The sequence below is a fragment of the Mobula hypostoma genome, chromosome 19, assembly GCF_963921235.1.
Source record: "Mobula hypostoma chromosome 19, sMobHyp1.1, whole genome shotgun sequence".
Lineage (NCBI taxonomy): Eukaryota > Metazoa > Chordata > Chondrichthyes > Myliobatiformes > Myliobatidae > Mobula > Mobula hypostoma.
In genome coordinates, this window is record NC_086115.1 from 59,703,829 (window position 1) to 59,724,938 (window position 21,110).

General features: G+C 41.5%; 1 protein-coding gene across 9 annotated transcripts in view; it reads right to left on the reverse strand.

The window, feature by feature from the left end:
• ablim1b (actin binding LIM protein 1b) overlaps positions 1 to 21,110 on the reverse strand; it is a 406,574-nt gene that overhangs the window by 26,791 nt on the left and 358,673 nt on the right. For 6 of the 9 annotated variants that reach the window (XM_063072018.1, XM_063072020.1, XM_063072015.1 and 3 more), the window contains 3 exons: positions 18,311 to 18,346; positions 8,618 to 8,747; positions 66 to 83 (listed from right to left, as the gene is read on the reverse strand). In XM_063072018.1, the coding sequence (XP_062928088.1) occupies positions 66 to 83; positions 8,618 to 8,747; positions 18,311 to 18,346 (184 nt within the window). The remainder of the gene's footprint in view (positions 1 to 65; positions 84 to 8,617; positions 8,748 to 18,310; positions 18,347 to 21,110) is intronic. The other 3 variants (XM_063072019.1, XM_063072017.1, XM_063072013.1) reach the window with 1 other exon arrangement.

Here is a 21,110-nt window from a genome sequence, read left to right on the forward strand (position 1 = left end):
ATTTGTTATATTTTCTGTGTTTACTTGTGCCACAAATTGAGCTTAAAATTCTGAACATGACATACCTATGTAAAATGGAAAAGCTGCAAAATAAAAATTGAAATGCAAATAAACAAGATTAGAAAATGCCAGATCACTGCATTTAGGAAATGAAAGTGTAGCTCATTTTATTTCACAAACACATTCTGTGGAATGAGTTCTGGGATGAGGGCAAAAGAATGTTGAAATATTTATTCTTTCCTTACCTATAACACCATTAATTCAACTTTTGATACTGAGAACAAAATTAAACTTGCTTTACTTGCAGATTGGGTAACTGTGGACAGCATCCTGATTACGAATGTCTAATACAATCATTAAAGTTCAAAACTTATAATGGGCTCTGGGAGCTGAAATTGATGCCTTGTTATTGGTTTCATGAGTAGAGTCAAATGTCAGGCAATCAAAACATCCCTTCAGGGGATGTCTATTTATATATTGCATGTGAAATGCATTTGTACCTAGTAATAGTAATAAGATCAACATTACTCCTTACTGGATCTATATGTATCGACATTAAGTCTATAATTGAACATCCTGTTGTATTTTATTGATTTATTGAGACACAGTGCAGAAAAGACCCTTTGAGACACACTGCCCAGCAACTGCCACTTCCACCCAATCCCATCACTGGACAATTTACAATGACCAATTAACCTACAGTTCTGTTCCCTCTCATCTTCAGACACCAGCAGGTCAGAGAATTAGTTTATCTGCACATTTAACATATTCAGTGAAACACTTCTATGACTCTCTGGGATAGGGACAGATTTTCAAATTTTAACGCTATCAATGAATCACTTCTATAGCTATATGGGGTAGGGATAGATTTTTTGATTTTAAAGATTTGCAAGAAAGAGGCACAGCGGCAGATGAACGGCTATGAAGGAGCATGCACAATAGTCCCAATGACCTCCTTCGGCTTCAATGCTTCCATGTTCTTGTCTTTCTTTGGACAGTGGTATGCAGGGTGGAGATATAATGAACAATGCACACAAGGAACTCAGGAGGTCAGGCAGCATCTATGGAGAGGAATGAAGAGTCGGCATTTTGGGCCAAGACCTTTCATCAGGACTGGGAAAGAAGGGGACAAGCCACATTAACAAGGTGACGGGGAGGGATGGAGTATAAGCTAGAAGGTGATAAGTGAAATGAGTTGGGGGGGAAAGGTGGGTGGGTGAGAGAGGGGGGTGTTGTAAGAAGTTGGGAAGTGGTAGATGAAAGAAGTAAAGGGTTGAAGAAGAAGGAATCTGATAGGAAAAGAAATGGACCAGGAGAGAAAGGGAAGGTGGAGAGGAGCCAGGGAGAGGTGATGGGCAGGTGAAGAGAAGCAGTACGTGAGGATCCTGAATGAGGAATGAAAAAAGAGAGAACATTGCAGTAGCAATTTGACAATTCCTTTCAGAACTTTAGTTTCCCATGTAAGAAGCAAATTCATTCATTCTTGTTGTAAGGTCTGTTGTAAGAGAAGCTTCAGATTCTCTTACTATAATCAATTTGGTCAGGATGACACGCATTAAAGCAAAAAAAAATGTTGGGAAAGCATAACAAATTAAATATACTTGATGAAAAAAAGAAAGACTTATTTTCCAGGTCAGAAGTGAAATTAAATCTCCTTCAGGTGATGGCTACATTTCCCATGGGTGGCTTCTATTTTAAGTCATAAATAAACAAAGATAATTAAAATTGCCCTATACGTTAATATTTTACCTGATAGAATTGTTATGGTTTTATGCTGACTAAAAAGAAACAAAATACATCTCACAGACAGTAAAATGAAAGAAATCAATTGTTGGATGTTTAATAGTATGGGAACTATGATAACTGTATGCCTGCTATAAATTATACTGTCTAAATTATATAACACAATACATTTAAACACATCGAGAAGACGATACTTTAAAAAGATTAGAGCATGGCCTGATGATTGAACTGGAGCCCACTAAAATCTACAGTTAGGCTATTCATTCATTCGTTATGTGCTGTGTCGTATGACGTGGGTGATCATGGTCTTGACCACAATTGCGCTTGGCGAATGTTTCCACAGAAGTGATTTGCCTTCTTCCGGGCAGTGTCTTTACAAGATGGGTGACCCCAGCCATTATCAATTCTCTTCAGAGATTGTCTGCCTGGTGTCAGTGGTTGCATAACTAGGACTTGTGATGTGCACCACCTTCTCCCATGACCCTGATTGGGGGAAGGGGGGCTAAGCAGGTGCTACACCTTGCCCAAGGGTGACCTGCAGGCTAGCGGAGGGAAGGAGCACCTTACACCTCCTTTGGTAGAGATGTATCTCTACCTTGCCACCTAAGCTTGGTTTTGATTTAAATTTGTAGGGAATTGGGAAACGATGATGTAAAATATGTTGGAATCCGCCAACATCAATCATTATGGAGATAAAAAAGATCTATATTCAGCTGCAGTATATTGAAATATGAACAACAATTAAAGTCATTTTGTTGCTCCTTTGCCCTAACTGTGAAAATTGTGGCTGACATGTTGCATTGTTAATGATAAATATCTTTAACTAAAATTTGGCTTGTACAGAAAATCATATGGTTTTCTACATCAATGTGACTGTGATTAGAGTCAATTATTCGCAAAACTAAGGCTGATCTTTTTTCCATTTATTGTGGCAATTAAAGAATTGGACCAGCCTGATGCAGGTCACATAATTCTCCTTCTGGAATGGATGAATTTAAGATGTGATTTAATTAAATAATTTACATGGATTGTGAAGTGTGGGAGCAGCCAGGTTTTAAATGAAAAAAATCTGAGTGAAATGAAAATGTAATGAGTGAAGACATTTAAACATTTCATTTGCTTAACTGGATCAAGCAAAGAGATCAAGAGTGCACATTCTTACAAGTTATTCTGGAAACACACATAAAAGTTGCTAGTGAACGCAGCAGGCCAGGCAGCATCTCTAGGAAGAGGTACAGTCGACGTTTCAGGCCGAGACCCTTCGTCAAGACTAACTGAAAGAAGAGCTAGCAAGAGATTTGAAAGTGGGAGGGGGAGGGGGAGATCCGAAATGATAGGAGAAGACAGGAGGGGGAGGGATGGAGCCAAGAGCTGGACAGCTGATTGGCAAAAGGGATATGAGAGGATCATGGGACAGGAGGCCAAGGGGGAAAGAAAAGGGGGAGGGGGGAAGCCCAGAGGATGGGCAAGGGGTATAGTGAGAGCGACAGAGGGAGAAAAAGGAGAGAGAGAAAAAGAATATATATATAATAAATTACGGATGGGGTACGAGGGGGAGGAGGGGCATTAACAGAAGTTAGAGAAGTCAATGTTCATGCCATCAGGTTGTAGGCTACCCAGACGGAATATAACGTGTTGTTCCTCCAACCTGAGTGTGGCTTCTGGACCTATTTTTGCTCTCTGAGCTAAATATTGAAGCATCCATTATTAAAGTTGGTGAATGCTACAATAAATACTAAAACTCTAAGAAGATGTGCACTGTTTAAGTGATGCATACACACTCCTATTAAACCAATGGAAGATACATCATGCCATGATTACAAGCTAAATTCCTTAGGTACAAATGATCAAATTGAAATGTTGCAAATTTAATAAAGAATTTGATGAGGAGTTCCAGTACCTGAATATTAGAGCTCAGAATTTGTAAAACAGATGACTGCACAGACAGCCAATGCATTAGTGGTGGCTGGCAGCATCCGTCTGTCTCGGAGGACAATGGGTGATGATCAGAATTATCACAAGCCTGGGCAGAAAGTATGGAGATCCTGAGATGCCCAGTTGTTAAGATTCCCCTCTCAGCCTCACGAGTGTAGTCCAAAGGAAAGCATATGAAGCAATATATGTTTGGCATCAGCTTGGCTGCAAGAGCTGCCGGAAGAATGTTCAATGATGTTTGGCCACTATAGGGGCTCCGCTCCAGATCTTCTGTCTGGGTTTACTCCCGTAGCCTTCGTCTCTCCTGAGGCTGTCCACAGGGCACTGGGGCTATTTACCCATTGCTGGGGATCTGGTTCACGAGCACCAGGGCATGTCCACACATGGGTGGGCCTGCAACTACGTGTGCAGGGGCCAGACATCCTCCCCGTCCTCTGTAGCTCAGACTGAGTCCGAAAAGAGTTCAATTTCCATGTGCTGTCGGTGAGGAGACACTACATGAGGCTTGCTTTTGGAGAAGCTATGCACTGGAATGGAGGGACTTACACATTCAGCTCGCCTTTTCACGAGATTGCTAGCCAGCAGTGGAAGCTGAAAGTGAGAGCGGCAAGTACGACCCACTGCACTACCACACTAGTTGCATCTCAACATATTCAACATAGTGACCATCTTTCAAAATCTCCAGACTTCTGGAAAAGTTCAGGTACATCAGATGGTAGCAAGTGCAACAGTTTATTTCAGAAAGTAAAGAGAAAAACATTGGAAAACTAATTATAAACACAAGAAATTCTGCAGATGCTGGAAATCCAAAGCAACATACACAAAATGCTGGAGGAACTCAGCAGGTCAGGCAGCATCGATGGAAATGAATGAACAGCCACCATTTCAGGCTGAGATCCTTCTTCGGGATTCCAGTTAGTTTTAGGAAACTTTTTAGTTAGTTATTCTGCTGACAACAAATTGGAACCCAACAGTACAGTAACAGGAAAATTAGGTTGAGTTTAAGACCATGATTCCTCCAAAAGGACTACAACCTTGTCGTAGGGTTTGGAGGGTTAAGTGTCTCAATGACCCAGATAGCTATGTTGGCTGGAGTCAAGACTTTATGCTTTGGCTCCTGGTAGGGTCACCCACGCCAAACAGGTCAAAAGGTAGAGGCCAGATTAAGAGTGGTCCACCAGTCCTCCAGGTTTGGGGGCTCAGCTCAGGGTTAACAACCCTGACTGGTAAAGCAAATTGTCACAGAAACAGCCATGAAGAATCCTTCTACATCTGAGTGAGACGACGTGGACAGACAAAGATGGAGGACTTTCATTACTGCCCTAAATGCCAGTGGCATAATGGCAGTAACTAACTAAAGCCATGATTAGAACGGCCATGGACCTTTTTGGGATATTGAGTCAAGCTTGAGGGTCTTACCTCTTACTTCCAGAGTCATGAAATCCCTCATGGAATAGGCTAATCAAACTGAATAGTTCATTCCAGTTCTTATTTTTAGGAAAAATCAACAACCCTATTCAAATGGCTGATATGTCAACTAAAGCTAGTCCATGCTGAGGACAATATTATGGATACCTGACCATCACCTCAGTCTGACAAGGAACAACACTGGGCTCATTGTGCCTGCATCTGCTTCCAGCCTTTCTGTACCACCAGACAGCGATACGTGACCAGCAATGTCTGGGATACTCCAACACGCTCACTGCAGCTCCCCCAGAACGACCAGGCAGAAATCAGGGTGACCCAGCACAAAGTTCCAGATCGATGAACTTCATCTGAACCGGCAGTTGTCAGAGTGAAACAAGATTTTGTTGCAGAGAAAGAGGGATGGAGCTGAAGGTCTGTGATAGCGTGGAGACCGGGAAACCATGCATAACACAATTTGTGGTGCTGAGTGAAGGCTGGTGAATATCTAAAATTACACTTGTGGAATGAGGGTCAAGGGAGTACGTTTAAATTGGTAGAGACATGAAATCCAAGAGAAAAAGAAAGAGGAGAAAGAAGCAAAACAATGTTAAAATGTGGATTAGAGGTCATGGGATGAATTTTATTTATATATTGACATACAGCATGGAATAGGCCCCTCTGGCCCTTCAAGCTGCTCCGCCCAGCAATCCCCTGATTTAATTCCAGCCAAATCACAGGACAATTCACAAGGACCTATCAGTCCACCAATTGGTACGTCTTTGGACTGTGAAAGGAATCCGGAGCACCTGGAAGAAACCCACGCAGTCACAGGGAAAACGAACAAACTCCTTTCAGGTAGCGGTGGGAATTGAACCCTGGTCACCTGTACTGTAAACCGTTCTGCTAACCACTACACGACTGTGGCACCCCAAGGTGAGAGGAGAAAGATTTAGTTGGGACCTGAGGGACAATGCTTTCAACTGGTGGGTAGTCCAGATCTGGAATGAGCTGCCAGAGGAAGTGGTTGAGGCAGGTATAGCAGACGCATTCAAAAAGCACCTCAAAGGTTCATGGATAGGAAAGATTTAGAGGGATATGGACCAAATGTGGACAAATGGGATTAGCTTTGATGGGGATCCTGGTCAGCATTAACCATATGGCATGAAGGGCCTACCTCCGTGCTCTATGACTTAATGTGAGAGACAAATCTGGGGCCAATTCCACTTTGGATATCTGAGAAAATCCAGCTGCTTCAGCAATGGAAATTTCTCCAGAGAAAGTCTATCAAAGCTGGACATTATGATAGCATTCGTAAAGTAACAATAAATTGTATTCCAAAAGTTTTTGTATTTGGTTTTCAAGAATCCTCGAGGTATAAAAACACAGGAAATGATTTTTCATTGTCTGGGAAGCAAGAGTTCTGGATTAAGTTTCAGGGTCACAGGCTGATCAACACTGTGAGCTCATTTAAGGGCTCTCAGTCCATGACTAACCTTGACTGGGATGAGTGAGGGTATAGATTTATATCTGGGGAGGAACAGGTGGTCAGCACTGTCTACGAGGCAAACAATGAGGAAAGAGTTTGTGAGGGTCACGTGGGAGATTATGCGGGCGGATGAAAGGGAGCAAGGTGTCTGGAGCAGGAATTTATGCCAATATTGAGCTAAAAAAGATGTTTTGACTAAACTTTTGGCCTGATTCACGCTACTGACCTCTTTCAGTCTATCAGGAAAGTTGTCCTCTTTGAAATGTTCTGATTAAACCCTGAGGACCTCAGTTAATGTAGATTAGTGAGGGTACTGCAGCTAAAATGTCTCATCTGTTCCTAGACCCATGCATGTTCACAATTCAGACATTTACAATAATCATGTACAGCCACGTTAACTACTCATCGACAGCTCATTCAAAAGTAAAATTTTGTGCTGAAACAACACCCTTGGTTTTCTCTGGAATGCTCATCGAACAATAAATTATACAGGAGTCAGGGATTCCAGCCTGAATGAAATGAATGCCTTTGGATGCTGAAATGTTGGGAAGGTGCCAAATAATTAAACATTACTTTTACATTACTGAGATTTATCTAAATCAAAAGCAAGCCTCCCGTGTTGAGAAAACACTGAGAAAGATTTTAGCAGAAGACAAAATGGAAACAAAACCGCTAAAATCATATGCTAAATCTGCAGAGAGTGAGGGGCGGGGGGGGGGGTGTTGGACAATAGTAGCATCGGAACAGTGAGTTGCTAATTTCCCTTACTTGTCGTTGCAGGAGCGACCGCTCTCTCCCTCGATGGTACTATTGTCCGAGAGAGACTGTCTGATATACCGAATTGCTGGGTTGTGGACTATAGTTTTGATGGTCTCTGCATCGATGTCTCTTTGGGGCGGTGGGGGGGGGGCTTTTGCTGTTGTTTGCATGGTGGGAGGGGGAAGACTCAGTGCTTTTGCTGGCATGAATGGAGGGGGAGGGGAGACGGTTAATGTTTTTGCTGCTGTTTGTGTGAAGGGTAGGAAAGGAGTCTTTGATGTTTCTATCATTCATTCTTTGAGGTTTCTTGATTGTGAATATCTGTGTAGAGTACGAATTTTAGGTTGTATACTGTATACATTCACTGATAATAAATGAATCTTTACAGAGTGCCTTTCAGACACCTGCCAGGATTTCCCAATGTGCTTCATAGCCAATGAAGTAACAATATGAACACAACCAGTTCTCGTAATTAGCAACATACTTTTGTGAGGTTTATATTGTATATTGATAATGATTGACACAAAGTTTAATTGCTTTCCCTCAAAATAGTACACTGGATTGTTTTTTCTAAACATACTTAACAGAACAGGCTGGGTTTGACAATTCAATTCGAAGCAAGTTTGCCCAATTGTGCAGTGCTACAGTATAAGAAGGTCAATCTTGGTCTCTGCAGTGACAGACAGTGAAACCCAAAGCCTTCCGACTCAGAGACGAGGGTCTCTCAGTCAAACCCTTGTTTAGACACCATAATATACATATAAAAATCTTCACATCGACATTCAATTCACAGTTTACATTGATGCTACTCTGGAAATGAAACAGCGTAATACTAAAAAATAGATGAGTACTTGCAGAGTCATAGAAAACTCCACAACAGAAGCAGGCACTTTGGCCCATCTAGTCTGTGTTGAAACATTTAAACTGCTTATCCCATCAACCTGCACCCATAGTCATAGAAAATTCATTTTTCTCAAAAAACCTCATTTTCCACCTTTTTCTCTTTTTTACACACACACTTTTGACTGTAATTTATAGTTTTTATTATGTACTGCATTGCACTGCTGCCACAGAAACAAATTTCACAAAACATGCCACATATTAAACCTCATTGTGATTCAACCTGTAAAAAAACAGCAGCTCATTATGATTTTTATGGCCAGCCAATTAAAACAAATTGATCAGTATTATGACTAATTTTGTAGTCTCTTTCCATCAGAACACCTCTCCGGCTGCCAGAGTTTGAAGATCAGAACTCAGAGCTCCACGACGGATTGTTTTACTCACCAGGCCTGTGAAAGTGCTGTGGGGAGCGTGTAACTGTAGGCGTATAGCAGTGACGACTGTAGCTGGGTGAGCTGATAGACCCCTGACTGGACGACCTGTGCACCAGTCGATCACGAGCATCCTGGTATCCCTGAAATATATTTGCATAGATTACATTCTCTCCCCAGATAAGGAAGAGAGGCATACCATATTATGTTTTAAACATCTCTGCTAGAAGGCTCAGAAAAAATTCAACAGTGGAATGGACACACAATGGATAAATGTATGAATAGTTAAACTGAATGCATCACACTCTACAGCTGAATCTATCAAACTCTATCACCCATCACTGGCATCATCTACTTAAAGATCATTGCACTATAATATACTTCTTGCCTCTTGGCTGACTGGCAGTGAAGATTTAATTATCTACACTACAGGGTCATGCTGCATTTCCATTGGGCAGATCCAGAGATAATGGCACAGGTGTAATGAAGCAGGGAGTTTCCCCTAACCTGCCATCATTAAGCACCTAATAACCTAGCTCCAATTAGCTTAGGGCAAGAGCAGACAGTAGACTTACAGAAGACCAGACATCTGAAATGGAGAGAAAGGAAAGAATTCTATGCTCTCAGAAACCATTCCTGCTTAACAAATGACGATGTAAAATACTTGTGAGATCTTTGGAATCACTTCATTACATTCAATGACTGTAGGTTTGATGCAGAACAAAGGTGAGGAAAGAAAGTTGAGACAGAGATCAAAGTGAAGATTCAACCAGGCTCACGGAGTCTATAACACCATAAGACTGTAAAACATAGGAGCAGAAATAGGCCATTTGGCCCATCAAGTCTGCACCGCCACGTCATCATGATTGATCCATTCCCCTCTCAACCCCAATCTCCTGCCTTCTCCCCATAACCTTTTACGTCCTGACTAATCAAGAATCTATCAACCTCTGCCTTAAATACACCCAATGACTTGGCCTCCAAAGCCACCTTTGGCAACAAATTCAACAGATTCACCACCCTCAGGCTAAAGAAATTCCTCCTCATCTCCATTCTAAGTACACATCAAATGACTTCCAGTTCTTACATTCCGACATGAATGTCAAAATTGTGATTTCTAGGTCAGTCTTGGTCAAAATAAAATTGCGTCTCTAAACTGTATTGATTCTCTCATCTATGGAATGGATTTGCTTGCTTTGAAGTCTGACCAACAACTTGCATGGTGATCACAGATGTTATCACCAGCAACAGGAGATAAAGGTCTGGGAACACCATGGATAATGAGGAAGTTAACATTTGTGCTGAAGAAAGAGGGCAGAAGGTGGGCCGAGGTCAAAAAATGGACAAATACAGACAGAGACAAGGGAGCCAGTGGTAAATTGTGGAAACAATTGACAGAAAGACATGGGATTGACTAGCCACCCATAGGAAAAGTGCATGAGCTACAGTGTGCCTTGGGAAAAAGCAAGATCGAAAACAAGAACGGGTAGTGTTTGAATATCTCTCTCACTCTCACACCCTTCAAGTTCCTGGGTGTCAAGATCTCTGAGGATCTAACCTGATCCCAACATATCGATGTAGTTATAAAGGAGGCAAGACAGCCAGCGGCTATACTTCATTAGGAGTTTGAAGAGATTTGGCATGTCAACAAATACACTCAAAAATTTCTATAGGTGTACTATAGAAATGGAGAGTATTCTGACAGGCTGCATCACCGTCTGGTATGGAGGGGCATAGGACCAAAAGAAGCTGCAGAAGATTGTAAATCTAGTCAGCTCCATCTTGGGCACTAGCCTACAAAGTACCTAGGATGTCTTCAAGGAGCGGTGTCTCAGAAAGGCAACGTCCATTATTAAGGACCTCCAGCACCCGGGGCATGCCCTTTTCTCACTGTTACCATCAGGTAGGAGATACAGAAGCCTGAAGGCACACACTCAGCAATTCAGGAACAGCTTCTTCCCCTCTGCCATCTGATTCCTAAATGAACATTGAATCTTTGGACACTACCTCACTTTTTAACAAAATATACAGTATTTCTGTTTTTGCATGTTTTAAAAAAATCTATTCAATATACGTAATTGATTTACTTGTTTATTTATTACTATTTTATTTATTATAATTATTTTTTCTCTTCTAGATTATGTATTGCATTGAACTGCTGCTGCTAAGTTAACAAATTTTACATCACATGCCAGTGATAATGAACCTGATTCACACTCTCTCTCACACACACACACACACACACACACCACCGCATCCCCTCCCACCCCCCAAAATGGCCCTTCCAGCCCTTTGAGCTGTGATGCCTTAGATGATTTAACATCAACCTGATCTCAGGACAATTGACTATGATCAATCGACTTACTAACCAGTGCTTCTCTGGACTGTGGGAGAAAACTGGAGCACCAGGGTAAAACCCAGATACTGTACTGTAATCCACGGGAAGGAGATACAGAGACTCATTACGGGGACACGGGAATCTGATGCCCTGAGCTGTAATAGCGACATGCTAACCGCAACGCCATGGGAATTGGAGAGGTAAGAGCTGACATGAGCTGAGAATTTGGGAGGTAGCTGGCAGAGCCTGTGAAATGGATCGATAACTGACACAGAGATACAACTCAGGATTGCCCTTCTCTTCCATTAATTTTAAAAGCATCATGCTAGAGCTACTATACAGTGCACATGCTCTGGCTGATTTTAAATCATTAAGAGTTGCTTCTCATTGCATTCAGTTTGAGGCCTTCAAAGAGGGTACATAATTAAGCAGGGACTTCTGGAAATCAGGACACTAGTAAAAGTTTTTTTTAAATATTGCAATTTAAAATAAAATCATCTTACGAACTATGAACTGATACTGTATTTCACTATCCCAATAAAGGATACATTTATTTTAAAGATTATTTTAATCTTTTCAAAACATGTCACTCATGGGTGATTAAAACTATTTGTTGTGATAAACCATCTCTTTGCCACTTTCATCTTACTCCAAATTGGCACTCTTAAAAATATATCAATCCTCTTAAAGCAAATTTAACTATAAAAACACACTGGTTGGTGGCAGATTTTTAATTTATCAACTTCAGTAGAAACTGATTTGCATATTTTTAATATTTATAATGATTCATTCAATTACATCCAAAGCTTAAGCTCTTCTTTATCTAGACAAATCTTTTTGCCCAGAGGCAAAAGGAGGATGTGTCTGACCTCAGGCAGGGTGGGCACAGCACATCCGAATTCCGGAGGGCGAACTGGAACTGGAATCATTAAGCGTGTAAGAGACACGTATCTGTTTTCGATCTGCATTGTATTTCCTGTTGTGCGTTTCTTATGGTAGTTAGTAATATGGGTGGAGTATGGTAAGAGCAAAGAGTTTTGTGACAATTTCATGTTTTGTCTTTAGTTTGATGAGGTGAGTTTAGAGTTAGAGACTGCAAGGCGTGATATGGAGTCATAGAAAAGTACAAGACGAAAACAGGTCCTTTGGGTCGTCTAGTCTATGCTGAGTCATTTAGACGGCCTACTCCCGATGACGTGCACCAGGACCATAGTCCTCCATACCCCTACTAATAATGTACAGTGCCTATAAAAAGAATTCAACCCCTTTGAACTTTTCATGTTTTATTGTCTTACAACACTGAATTACAGTGAATTTAATTTGGCTTTTTTGACATTGATCAACAGAGAAAGACTCTTTCGTGTCAAAGTGAAAACAGATCTCTACAAAGTGGTATAAATTAATTGCTAATATAAAACACAAAACAATTGATTGCATAAGTATTCACCCCATTCAAGTCAGTATTTAGTAGATGCACCTTTGGCCGCAATTGCAGCCTTGAGTCTCAGTGGATAGATCTCTATCAGCTTTGCACATCTGGACACTGCAATTTTTCCCTATTCTTCTTGATAGAATTGGTCAAGCTCTGTCAGATTGTATGGGGATCATGAGTGAACAGTACTTTTCACGTCCAGCCACAAATTCTCAATTGGATTGAGGTCTGGACTCTGACTTGGCCACTCCAGTACATTAACTGTGGTTTTTAAGCCATTCCTATGTAGCTTTGGCTTTAAGCTTGGGGTCATTGACTTGCTGAAAAACACATCTTCTCCCAAGTTGCAGTTCTCTTATAGATGCATCAGGTTTTCCTCCAGGATTTCCCTGTATTTTGCTTCATTCATTTTACCCTCTACCTTCACAAGCCTTCCAGGCCCTGCTGTAATGAAGCATCCCCACAGCATGATGCAGCCACCACCATGCTTCACAGCAGGAATGGTGAGCTTTTGATGATGTGCAGTGTTTGGTGTTTGACTAAACAGCGTTTAGTCTGATGGCCAAAAAGCCCAATTTTGCTTTCATCAGACTATAGAACCTTCTTCCAGCTGACTTCAGATTCTCCCACATGCCTTCTGGAAAACTCTAGCCAAGACTTCATGTGAGTTTTTTTTCCAACAGTGGCTTTCTCTTTGCCACTCTCCTTTAAAGCTGCATCTGGTGATGCACCTGGGCAACAGTTGTTATATGCACAGTCTCTCCCATCTCAGCCACTGAAGCTTGTAACTTCTCTGGAGCTGTCCTCAGACTCCTGGTGGCCTCCCTCACTGACCCCCTTCTTGAATGGTCACTCAGTTTTTGAGGATGGCTTGCTCTAGGCAAAATTACAGCTGTGCCATATTCTTTCCATTTCTTGATGATTGACTTAGCTGTACTCCAAGGGGTATTCAGTGACTTGGAAATTTTCTTGTATCCATCTCCTGACTTGTGCTTTTCACAGAGTTGCCTGGGGTGTTCTTTTGTCTTCATGATGTAGTTTTTGCCAAGCTAACAACCCTGGTTGGTCAAACTAAACTGTTACGGCAACAGCAATGAAGTTCCTTCTACATCTGAGTGCGACGGTATTCCTGAGTCTCCAGCCGGGACTTGCACGACTGACAGTGATGAAAACTGAGAGGAAGCTACTGACACGATGAAGGAAGCCATGTACGTTGCCAGAGATGGGGTCATCTTCATCGCTGCCCTAAACGCCAGCGGCAAAATGAACAAAGAAGAATTTCTATGTACGACTGGCCCTTTCCTTTGTCAAATCCCTTTCTTTTCTTGTTGTCAAAATGAGCATTCTGGAAACTTCCAGCTAGTAATGAGATGGAAATCTGCAACAAATTCAAGATGTTTGGCTGTCCCAAGCAAATTTGCTTCAGTGATCATGCAACCTTATTAGCTCAGGGCCCTGGCTGTGTTGCCAGCTGGGATTTCTTTCACCTAATACTGCAGCCAACGTTGTTCAGTAGCTTTACCAGCTGAACCTCAGGGAGAATCTCTGTGAGGAAGCAAACAGCAGGCAGATCAATCCACAGGTAAATGTACTTGGGATTTACTTTGAGTAAGATTTTAGTTGGATTAGTTTGGGCCTTTTTAAGCAGACTAAAAATTGTATTGAAAAAAACTTTCACTGAAACTGTTTTTATAATTTCCTAATTGCACTTTTGATTTCAGTGGAAAATTTTGTGCTTCCAAGTCCATAATGCTTGATTAACATCAGCTTGGCTAAGGCGGGTATGTAGAGGCCCCTCTACAGTTCTTCAACATCTTCAATTCTTTAGAAACTGAGTTTTCAGTCAACATCACAACCAACCAGAAAGCTCCAAGAAATACAACTTTTGTTCCAGCTTTGTCAGAAACCTTCCCGCTGAAAAGAACAAGTTTACTGCACAACAGTTGCTGTGTACTCCTGGCCAGTCAATGGAAACATGCCAAGGAAGAAAAAAATGTTATTTTAATCTAAGCTAACTCAATGGCTTGTTTGAGAAAACAAACCGAATAGAAAGCCGAGAGGACAGCAAGATTATTTAGGAGTATCACAAGACAGGAAGGTAGACACAACACAGAAAATGAATCCTGCACGAATGAGAAGAGGGTAAGGAGGAGCTAGAGACTGTGATGCTGCAATATAGAGGAACTAAAACGCTGCTGGAGGGACTTCATGTGTTAGCCAGCAGGAGTGGAGGCGGAGGAATAATTGAAGCTTCAGTCCTGACGTCGACTATCCCTGCCACCACAGATGTTGCTTGACCTGTGGTGTTCCTCCAGCAGCTTGTGTTTTGCTCTAGGTAAGATGTGATCACTTCACTATGGACAGATCCAGTCCTGGCTGTGAAAGGACAGGGGTTGGGCATGGGGCTTGCAACCCTGACTCGTAAAAACCCAGTGCTACAGAAATGCCATAAGAAGATCCAAAGACCTCAACTCTGGGAGAGGAAAGATCTTCGCCTAGAAGAGTTATGTCGTGTGGTGAAAGCGGAAGCCACAAGGCTGATCAATCTTCGTCCTAGGACAGAGGACTCTGATGAGCTGCTGTTGGCGGCCTGCACCCCCACAGGGGCGATGGGCTTAAGGAGACAAAGGCCTGTACCCCCATAGGGGTGATGGGCTTAAGAGGACAAAGGCCTGCACCCCCATGGGGGCGATAGGCTTAAGGAGACAAAGGCCTTTACCCCATAGGGGCGATGGGCTTAAGGAGACAAAGGTCTGTACCCCCATAGGGGTGATGGGCTTAAATAGACAAAGGCCTGCAACCCCGTAGGGGTGATGGGCTTCAGGAGACAAAGGAAGAGGCGATGTAATGGTTTAGGAAGAGTTTTAGGAGGGTAGACAATTTAAACATTTGGCTTTTTTGGGCATTCCATTTTATTTAATTGTTTTCAGACATTAGTAGGGTAAAACAAACCCAGACATCCCACCTCTCCCAGAAGTTCCGGGAGTCTCCCGCATATGAATAGTGGCTCCCTAATGCCCGCAAATTATATACAATATCACGGAAATCAGTTTTTTTTGAGAACGAGAGAGTGCGCAAGCGAGAGGGAGAGAGCGAGAGAAAGCAAGCGGGAGAGCGAGAGAGAGAGAGAGAGAGAGAGAGAGAGAGAGAGAGAGAGAGAGAGTGCGCCGTGGCAGAGTGTTCCAGAAAAAAAAGAAAATATAAAACATACGTCACCCCAGACTACACTAAAGTGTACCCCTGCCTAATAGGGGTCAAAAATAATGACAGTGTTGCTCGCTGCACTGTTTGCAACAGTGACTTTTCTATTGCCCATGGTGGGTTAAGACTGTAAAAGACATGTTGAGGTGAGTTTAACAGGTGTCATTCGTTCATTAGCATAGCTAACGTTATTTAAACTAGCTGGCCGGCTGCTAAGGAGCTACTCTATTGCAGACATCCCACCTCTCCCGGAAGTCTCCCGCAAATTGATGGTGCTCCCTCCCTGAAATCAGTTTTTGCAGGGTGGGATGTCTGCAAACCTGATACCGAGAGCAGTAGAAAAAAAAAATCATACAGTATACTGATAATCACATAACCAGGAGGTCAGTCTGATTGAGTGGTGGGACATCTGATTAATACAACAAGAAAAGATTAGGTGTGATCTTCAGAGAGGCCTATCAATGGCAACTGAGAATATTCATAATTTAGGCATTGAACTATTGTGTAAGTTTATGAAATAGCAAGCAGCTGCCACAACCCCATACTGGAGGCTTGGATAGATTTACTACAAGAGAGAGTTCAGGAACATCAGAGGCAAAGGATGATGGGGATGGATTAGGCCTTGTGTAGACTGCTGACAGGATTTAGCAAGTGACACAACACTCCAGAAACGGCTCAGTGATCTGTCCGGGCTCTCCTCAGAAAATAAACAATATCAAAAGAAAACAATCGCTGCTAACCTGTGATTGCCACATACTTGCATGACACACCCTCAGCTCCAATAAAATGATTGTTCCAAAGAGATCTGACAGAGGTTTATAAGATTATGAGAGGCATAGATATAGTAGACAGGGAGTATCTTTTTCCCAGGGTAAAAATATCCAATACCAGAGGGCATGCATTGAAGGTGAGAGGGTGTAGGTTCAAAGGGGGCGTAAGGGGCAAGTTTTTCACTCAAAGAGTGGGGGATCCCTGGAATACGCTGCCAGGTATGATGGTAGAGGATTTTAGGAGACATTTAGACAGGCACATGAATATGAGGAAGATGGAGGCATATGGACATTATGTAAGTAGGAGGGATTAGTCTTTGGTGTCTTTTGATTTTCTTTTTAGCTGGTTCAGCACAGCATTGTGGGCCGGAGGCCCTGTTCCTGTGCTGTACTCTTCTTGTTCTATGAGTCAAATCCTTTATTCGAACTTTTATTAATTGGCAAACATACAAACTTGAAGCAATACTAAGTGGTCAGCAAAGGTAGGATCTCCACCGGTCCCCAGTTACAAACTGCCATAAAATAAGCAAGAATATGCAACTTATCCGCTTCACGTTTTCCACGCCTCCACTCAAGTGATTAGTTACCATAATAACCATCCAAAGCAAATAGAGAACAGATACATAGCTCCTACAAACAGCTTCCGCATTTACAGATGTCCATAAACTGATTTGATTCATAAAAAGTACACAAAATTCACTCAATATTGTGACCACAACTCCACAGTAACGAATGGCATCAAAAGAACACAAGACTGCAATAATGGATAATTACTAGAAGCGGAAAACAAGAGGAAACTGGTTCTAGCATTGACAGGTGAGAATGTATGTACGTAAGTCGGGATTTTGAGTTTAATAATATTATGAGAGCTCAACTATACATAAGGTTGTCCATAACTTTGGTATCATAACCCAGAGACAGCCTATACTTCTCACTGGCTCATCTCATTGACACCTGGAACTACAATACGTGAGTTTCCTTCCACAAACTGAACGCAAAACTTGAATCAGGATGTGAAGAAGAATCATGAAGAAAGACTAAAACTAGTGCTCTCTGTTCCTCTCCCCAATTTGTTACTCAAAAGTATACTACCAGATAAAATAAGACTTAAAATAAACTTAGTTCAACTGGAAATAGCTCTAATGTCGCATGGCTTGGACATATTAATTTGTTCATTTTAAGTGTGACCAGAAATTGGGATTTGCATGTGCCCTAGACAAATGTAGTATTATCCATCCCAAGTAGATCTATCTGTTTAAAAAAAGATAAAGGTAATTGCAGTGGACATGAATTGACTGTTTTCTGGGTTAATGTTGATCATTGTTCCCTCCTAGCTGCTGCACAGTAACTCAAATGCTTCCATGCACATCGCCTTTGTTGCCATTCAGCTGGAATTGGACACATCCCATCAGAACTATTAACCTAAACTTTACAGCTCTGCTGATGCACAGAAGGCCCTAATACCCCTCAACCACTCAGGCTCAGGGACCAGTACGTTCAACTTGCTGCTACCATCAGGAAGATGGTACAGGGGACTCAGGACTCACACCTCCAGGTTCAGGAACAGTTTTTACCTCTCATCCATCAGGCTCTTGACCCGAGGGGATAACTTCACTCGCCTCATCATTGAAATGTTCCCACAACTAATGAACCCATTGCTAAGGACTCTCATGTTCCCAATAATATTGCTTATTTTTTTTAATTATTATTTCTTTTTTTCTTTCTTTTTGTATTTGCACAGGGTTTGTTGTCTTTTGCACACTGGTTGTTTAAAAATCCTGTTGGGTGCAGTCTTTCATTGACGATATTGTGTTTCTTGCATTTACTGTGAATGCCCACAAGAAAATGAATCTCAGGGTTGTGTATGGTGACATATATGTAATTTGAACTTCAAACACTATTGCATGAAGCAAAAGAACGTTGCAAAGAGAAGGCTGGGAGGCAAATGTGAAGGGATATACTGACCTCAGCTGAAGGTGTAGGGGAAAGTGTCCTTGGCGACTGGAGATATCAAAGAAAAGGAAAAAAAAACATGTAAAACCATTTTGTGGGTACATCAGATAGAAATTAATTAAGTCTCAGAAAGTGACTCACCATAAACCTCTTGGTTTGTTTCTGGGGCATATAGATTTAGCAAAACACACAATTCAAAATGAAACAGATCATGATACATTAAACAAAATATTCCATAAATGTCATAATGAAACAGATGAAAATCAGGAAAACATGTGGACAAAGTATGAATCAAAACACACGAATTGTTAATGCTAACAAGCAATATAATATGTTGTACGTATATCAAACTTACAAGTCTTTTTTCCTCATTGAATCATTTAGTTTAGTTTAGGAATCACAGCAAAACACATTTTTTGGAAAATATGCAGACCAGTTGATTAGTATTGTGTCTCCTTCCTGGACTAGATTAACAGCAGCTCATTTTATCTGACAGGTTAGACAACGGGCTCTGACATACAAGCAAATGCACTCACTCTGTCCCTGTCTCTTTCTGACTTGATAACATCACTGAGGAAACAAAGGTGGAGCAGGACCAAATAACTGTGGTAGAGGCCTGAACTCATGATCTTGTAAAACAGGCTCAAACTATACACAGCAGCTAATTCTGTCAGTCACAAATCTAGAATCCTAGCTTAGCAATAATGCCCCTAAAACCACTGGATTGCCATCAAATTCACGACTGGATCACAAATGAAAGTTGATGTCTTCACCAGACCGTGTGCCCTTGTTGGCAACATCTACATTCAATGACTGAACAAAAGAGGCAAGAAATTTTCCATGTAGTATAAAGTGACATGTTCTTTTATGATTGTAGATTTTAATATAAACATCTGCCAGGTAGTTTGGACAAAAAAGCATGATTTCCAAAATAATTTGCTTCTGATTAAGCAATAACTCCCTCAGAGATGTACATTCAAATCAGATCAATGAAATTCCATTTTGACAAATTGCAAATTAGGGTATACTTTTATTAGGATAGTTTGATGTTTAGTAGTGCTGTTTCGCTCTTTAAATCAAGAATCAATGTAATATTGCAGGATTTCTGAAAATATATTTTTAAGTGCACTCAAACCAGGATGAGGCATTACATAAGAAAACATTCTTAAGAAAAAAACATTTCTTAAGAAAACTGGCTCTTGGCAAACTTTCAAAGCAAGCATTAATTATTTCAGGAATTTCAGAAGATATAAAAATGACCTTTTGTCATATCCCTGTCCTCTGTACAAGAGGAGAGGTGCAAATATAAAAGGTATGACAGAGAACATAATAATAGACTTCAGTCCCTCAGTATTTCCATTTCATTTAAATCTCTTCTTAGTATATGCAGTGTTAAGTATCCAATGTATTGATCTAGTGTTCATCTGTTGCTCGTGTTATTGCACAGTTTGACGGTGAGCCACATAAAGTTCACTGACGTGAATCTGGATTGAGTTAGCTGACGTCATCATCACTATAGATTGGCCTCGGCTCAAATGAGGCAAAATAAAAGAACTGCCAATGTCCCCAAATCCTGAATGCAATCTAACAAATCTTGCTGCAGCTGGACATGGGTTGCTGAACAAGGGGACCTGAAGGGGCTTGTCAGATGCCTAATATGTCAATGATTATTAAAACTGCCCTGCTTGTAACAGTGCGGCACCAAAGGAGAACTACTGATCAGGAACATGAGGGAATCCACAGATGTTGGAAATCCAAAGCAACACACACACAAATGTTGGAGGAACTCAGCAGGTCAGACAGCATCTATGGAAAAAACTAAACAGTCGACATTTTGGGGTGAGACCCTTCATCAGATCCTGAAGCATCTTGTTTGTGCTGCTGACCATAAAGCTATGTAGTGGCAGGGTAACTGTGACAGGGTAACTGTGCTATGCTGTCTATCCCACCTCTGTCCTTCATACTTTCTCATGAACTCTGACCACCTACACTACACAAGCACCTATATCACCTTTGTCTGTGGTAATAGACCTAGAAATTTAAACACTGCTGTCGTTATTTTACTGCTAACATTCCTGCTGGAGAACAAGATTCAGAGAGAGGGGTACCTTTACATCCTTTCAAGCTTTGGGCTTGAGTTGATTATAGGACCTTTCCAGAGAAGGTGTTGAAAACAAAGTTTCTGCAACCATAGCCTCCAGGATTCTCTGAATAAGTCCTAGCTGCCACCAAGAGCGCCAAATTTATACTACGTCTGGTATCAAGCCGTGACACCACTCCCTGGCTTGTCATCACTGGACTGGCCCACCGTTTATGCCAACTTACAATTATCCTACCAAGCTATACCTTGCAAAGATAATTGCAGGGAGTGAACCTGGTGTGACCTTTGCAGATATCTCCCAATTTATGATAATATATTGGGAAATATGGTTTCACCATTCCTTCACTTCATAACAACCTATTACCAAGCACCTCACCGCTTCAGATAAACAGTGATAGAATAATTTCAGTCTGGGGAAATACCAGCTGCATAAAGCAGTACATTAATCCTGTAACTAATGTGGTAGTTGAACACACTGGAGAATTATTAAGTGCTTTTCTTGAAGAAGGGAAACAATGTTTGGTTTATTATTCCCACGCCATACAGAACATCCTCCCAGGACGCATCACGTCCAGATAATTAATCTGCATGTGACTGCAAGAAACTGCAGAGCGTTACGGACACAGCTCAGCACTTCACAGAAGCCAATCCCCCGCTCTATCAACTCCAGCTATACTTTTCACTGCATCCGTAAAGCAGCCAGCATTATCT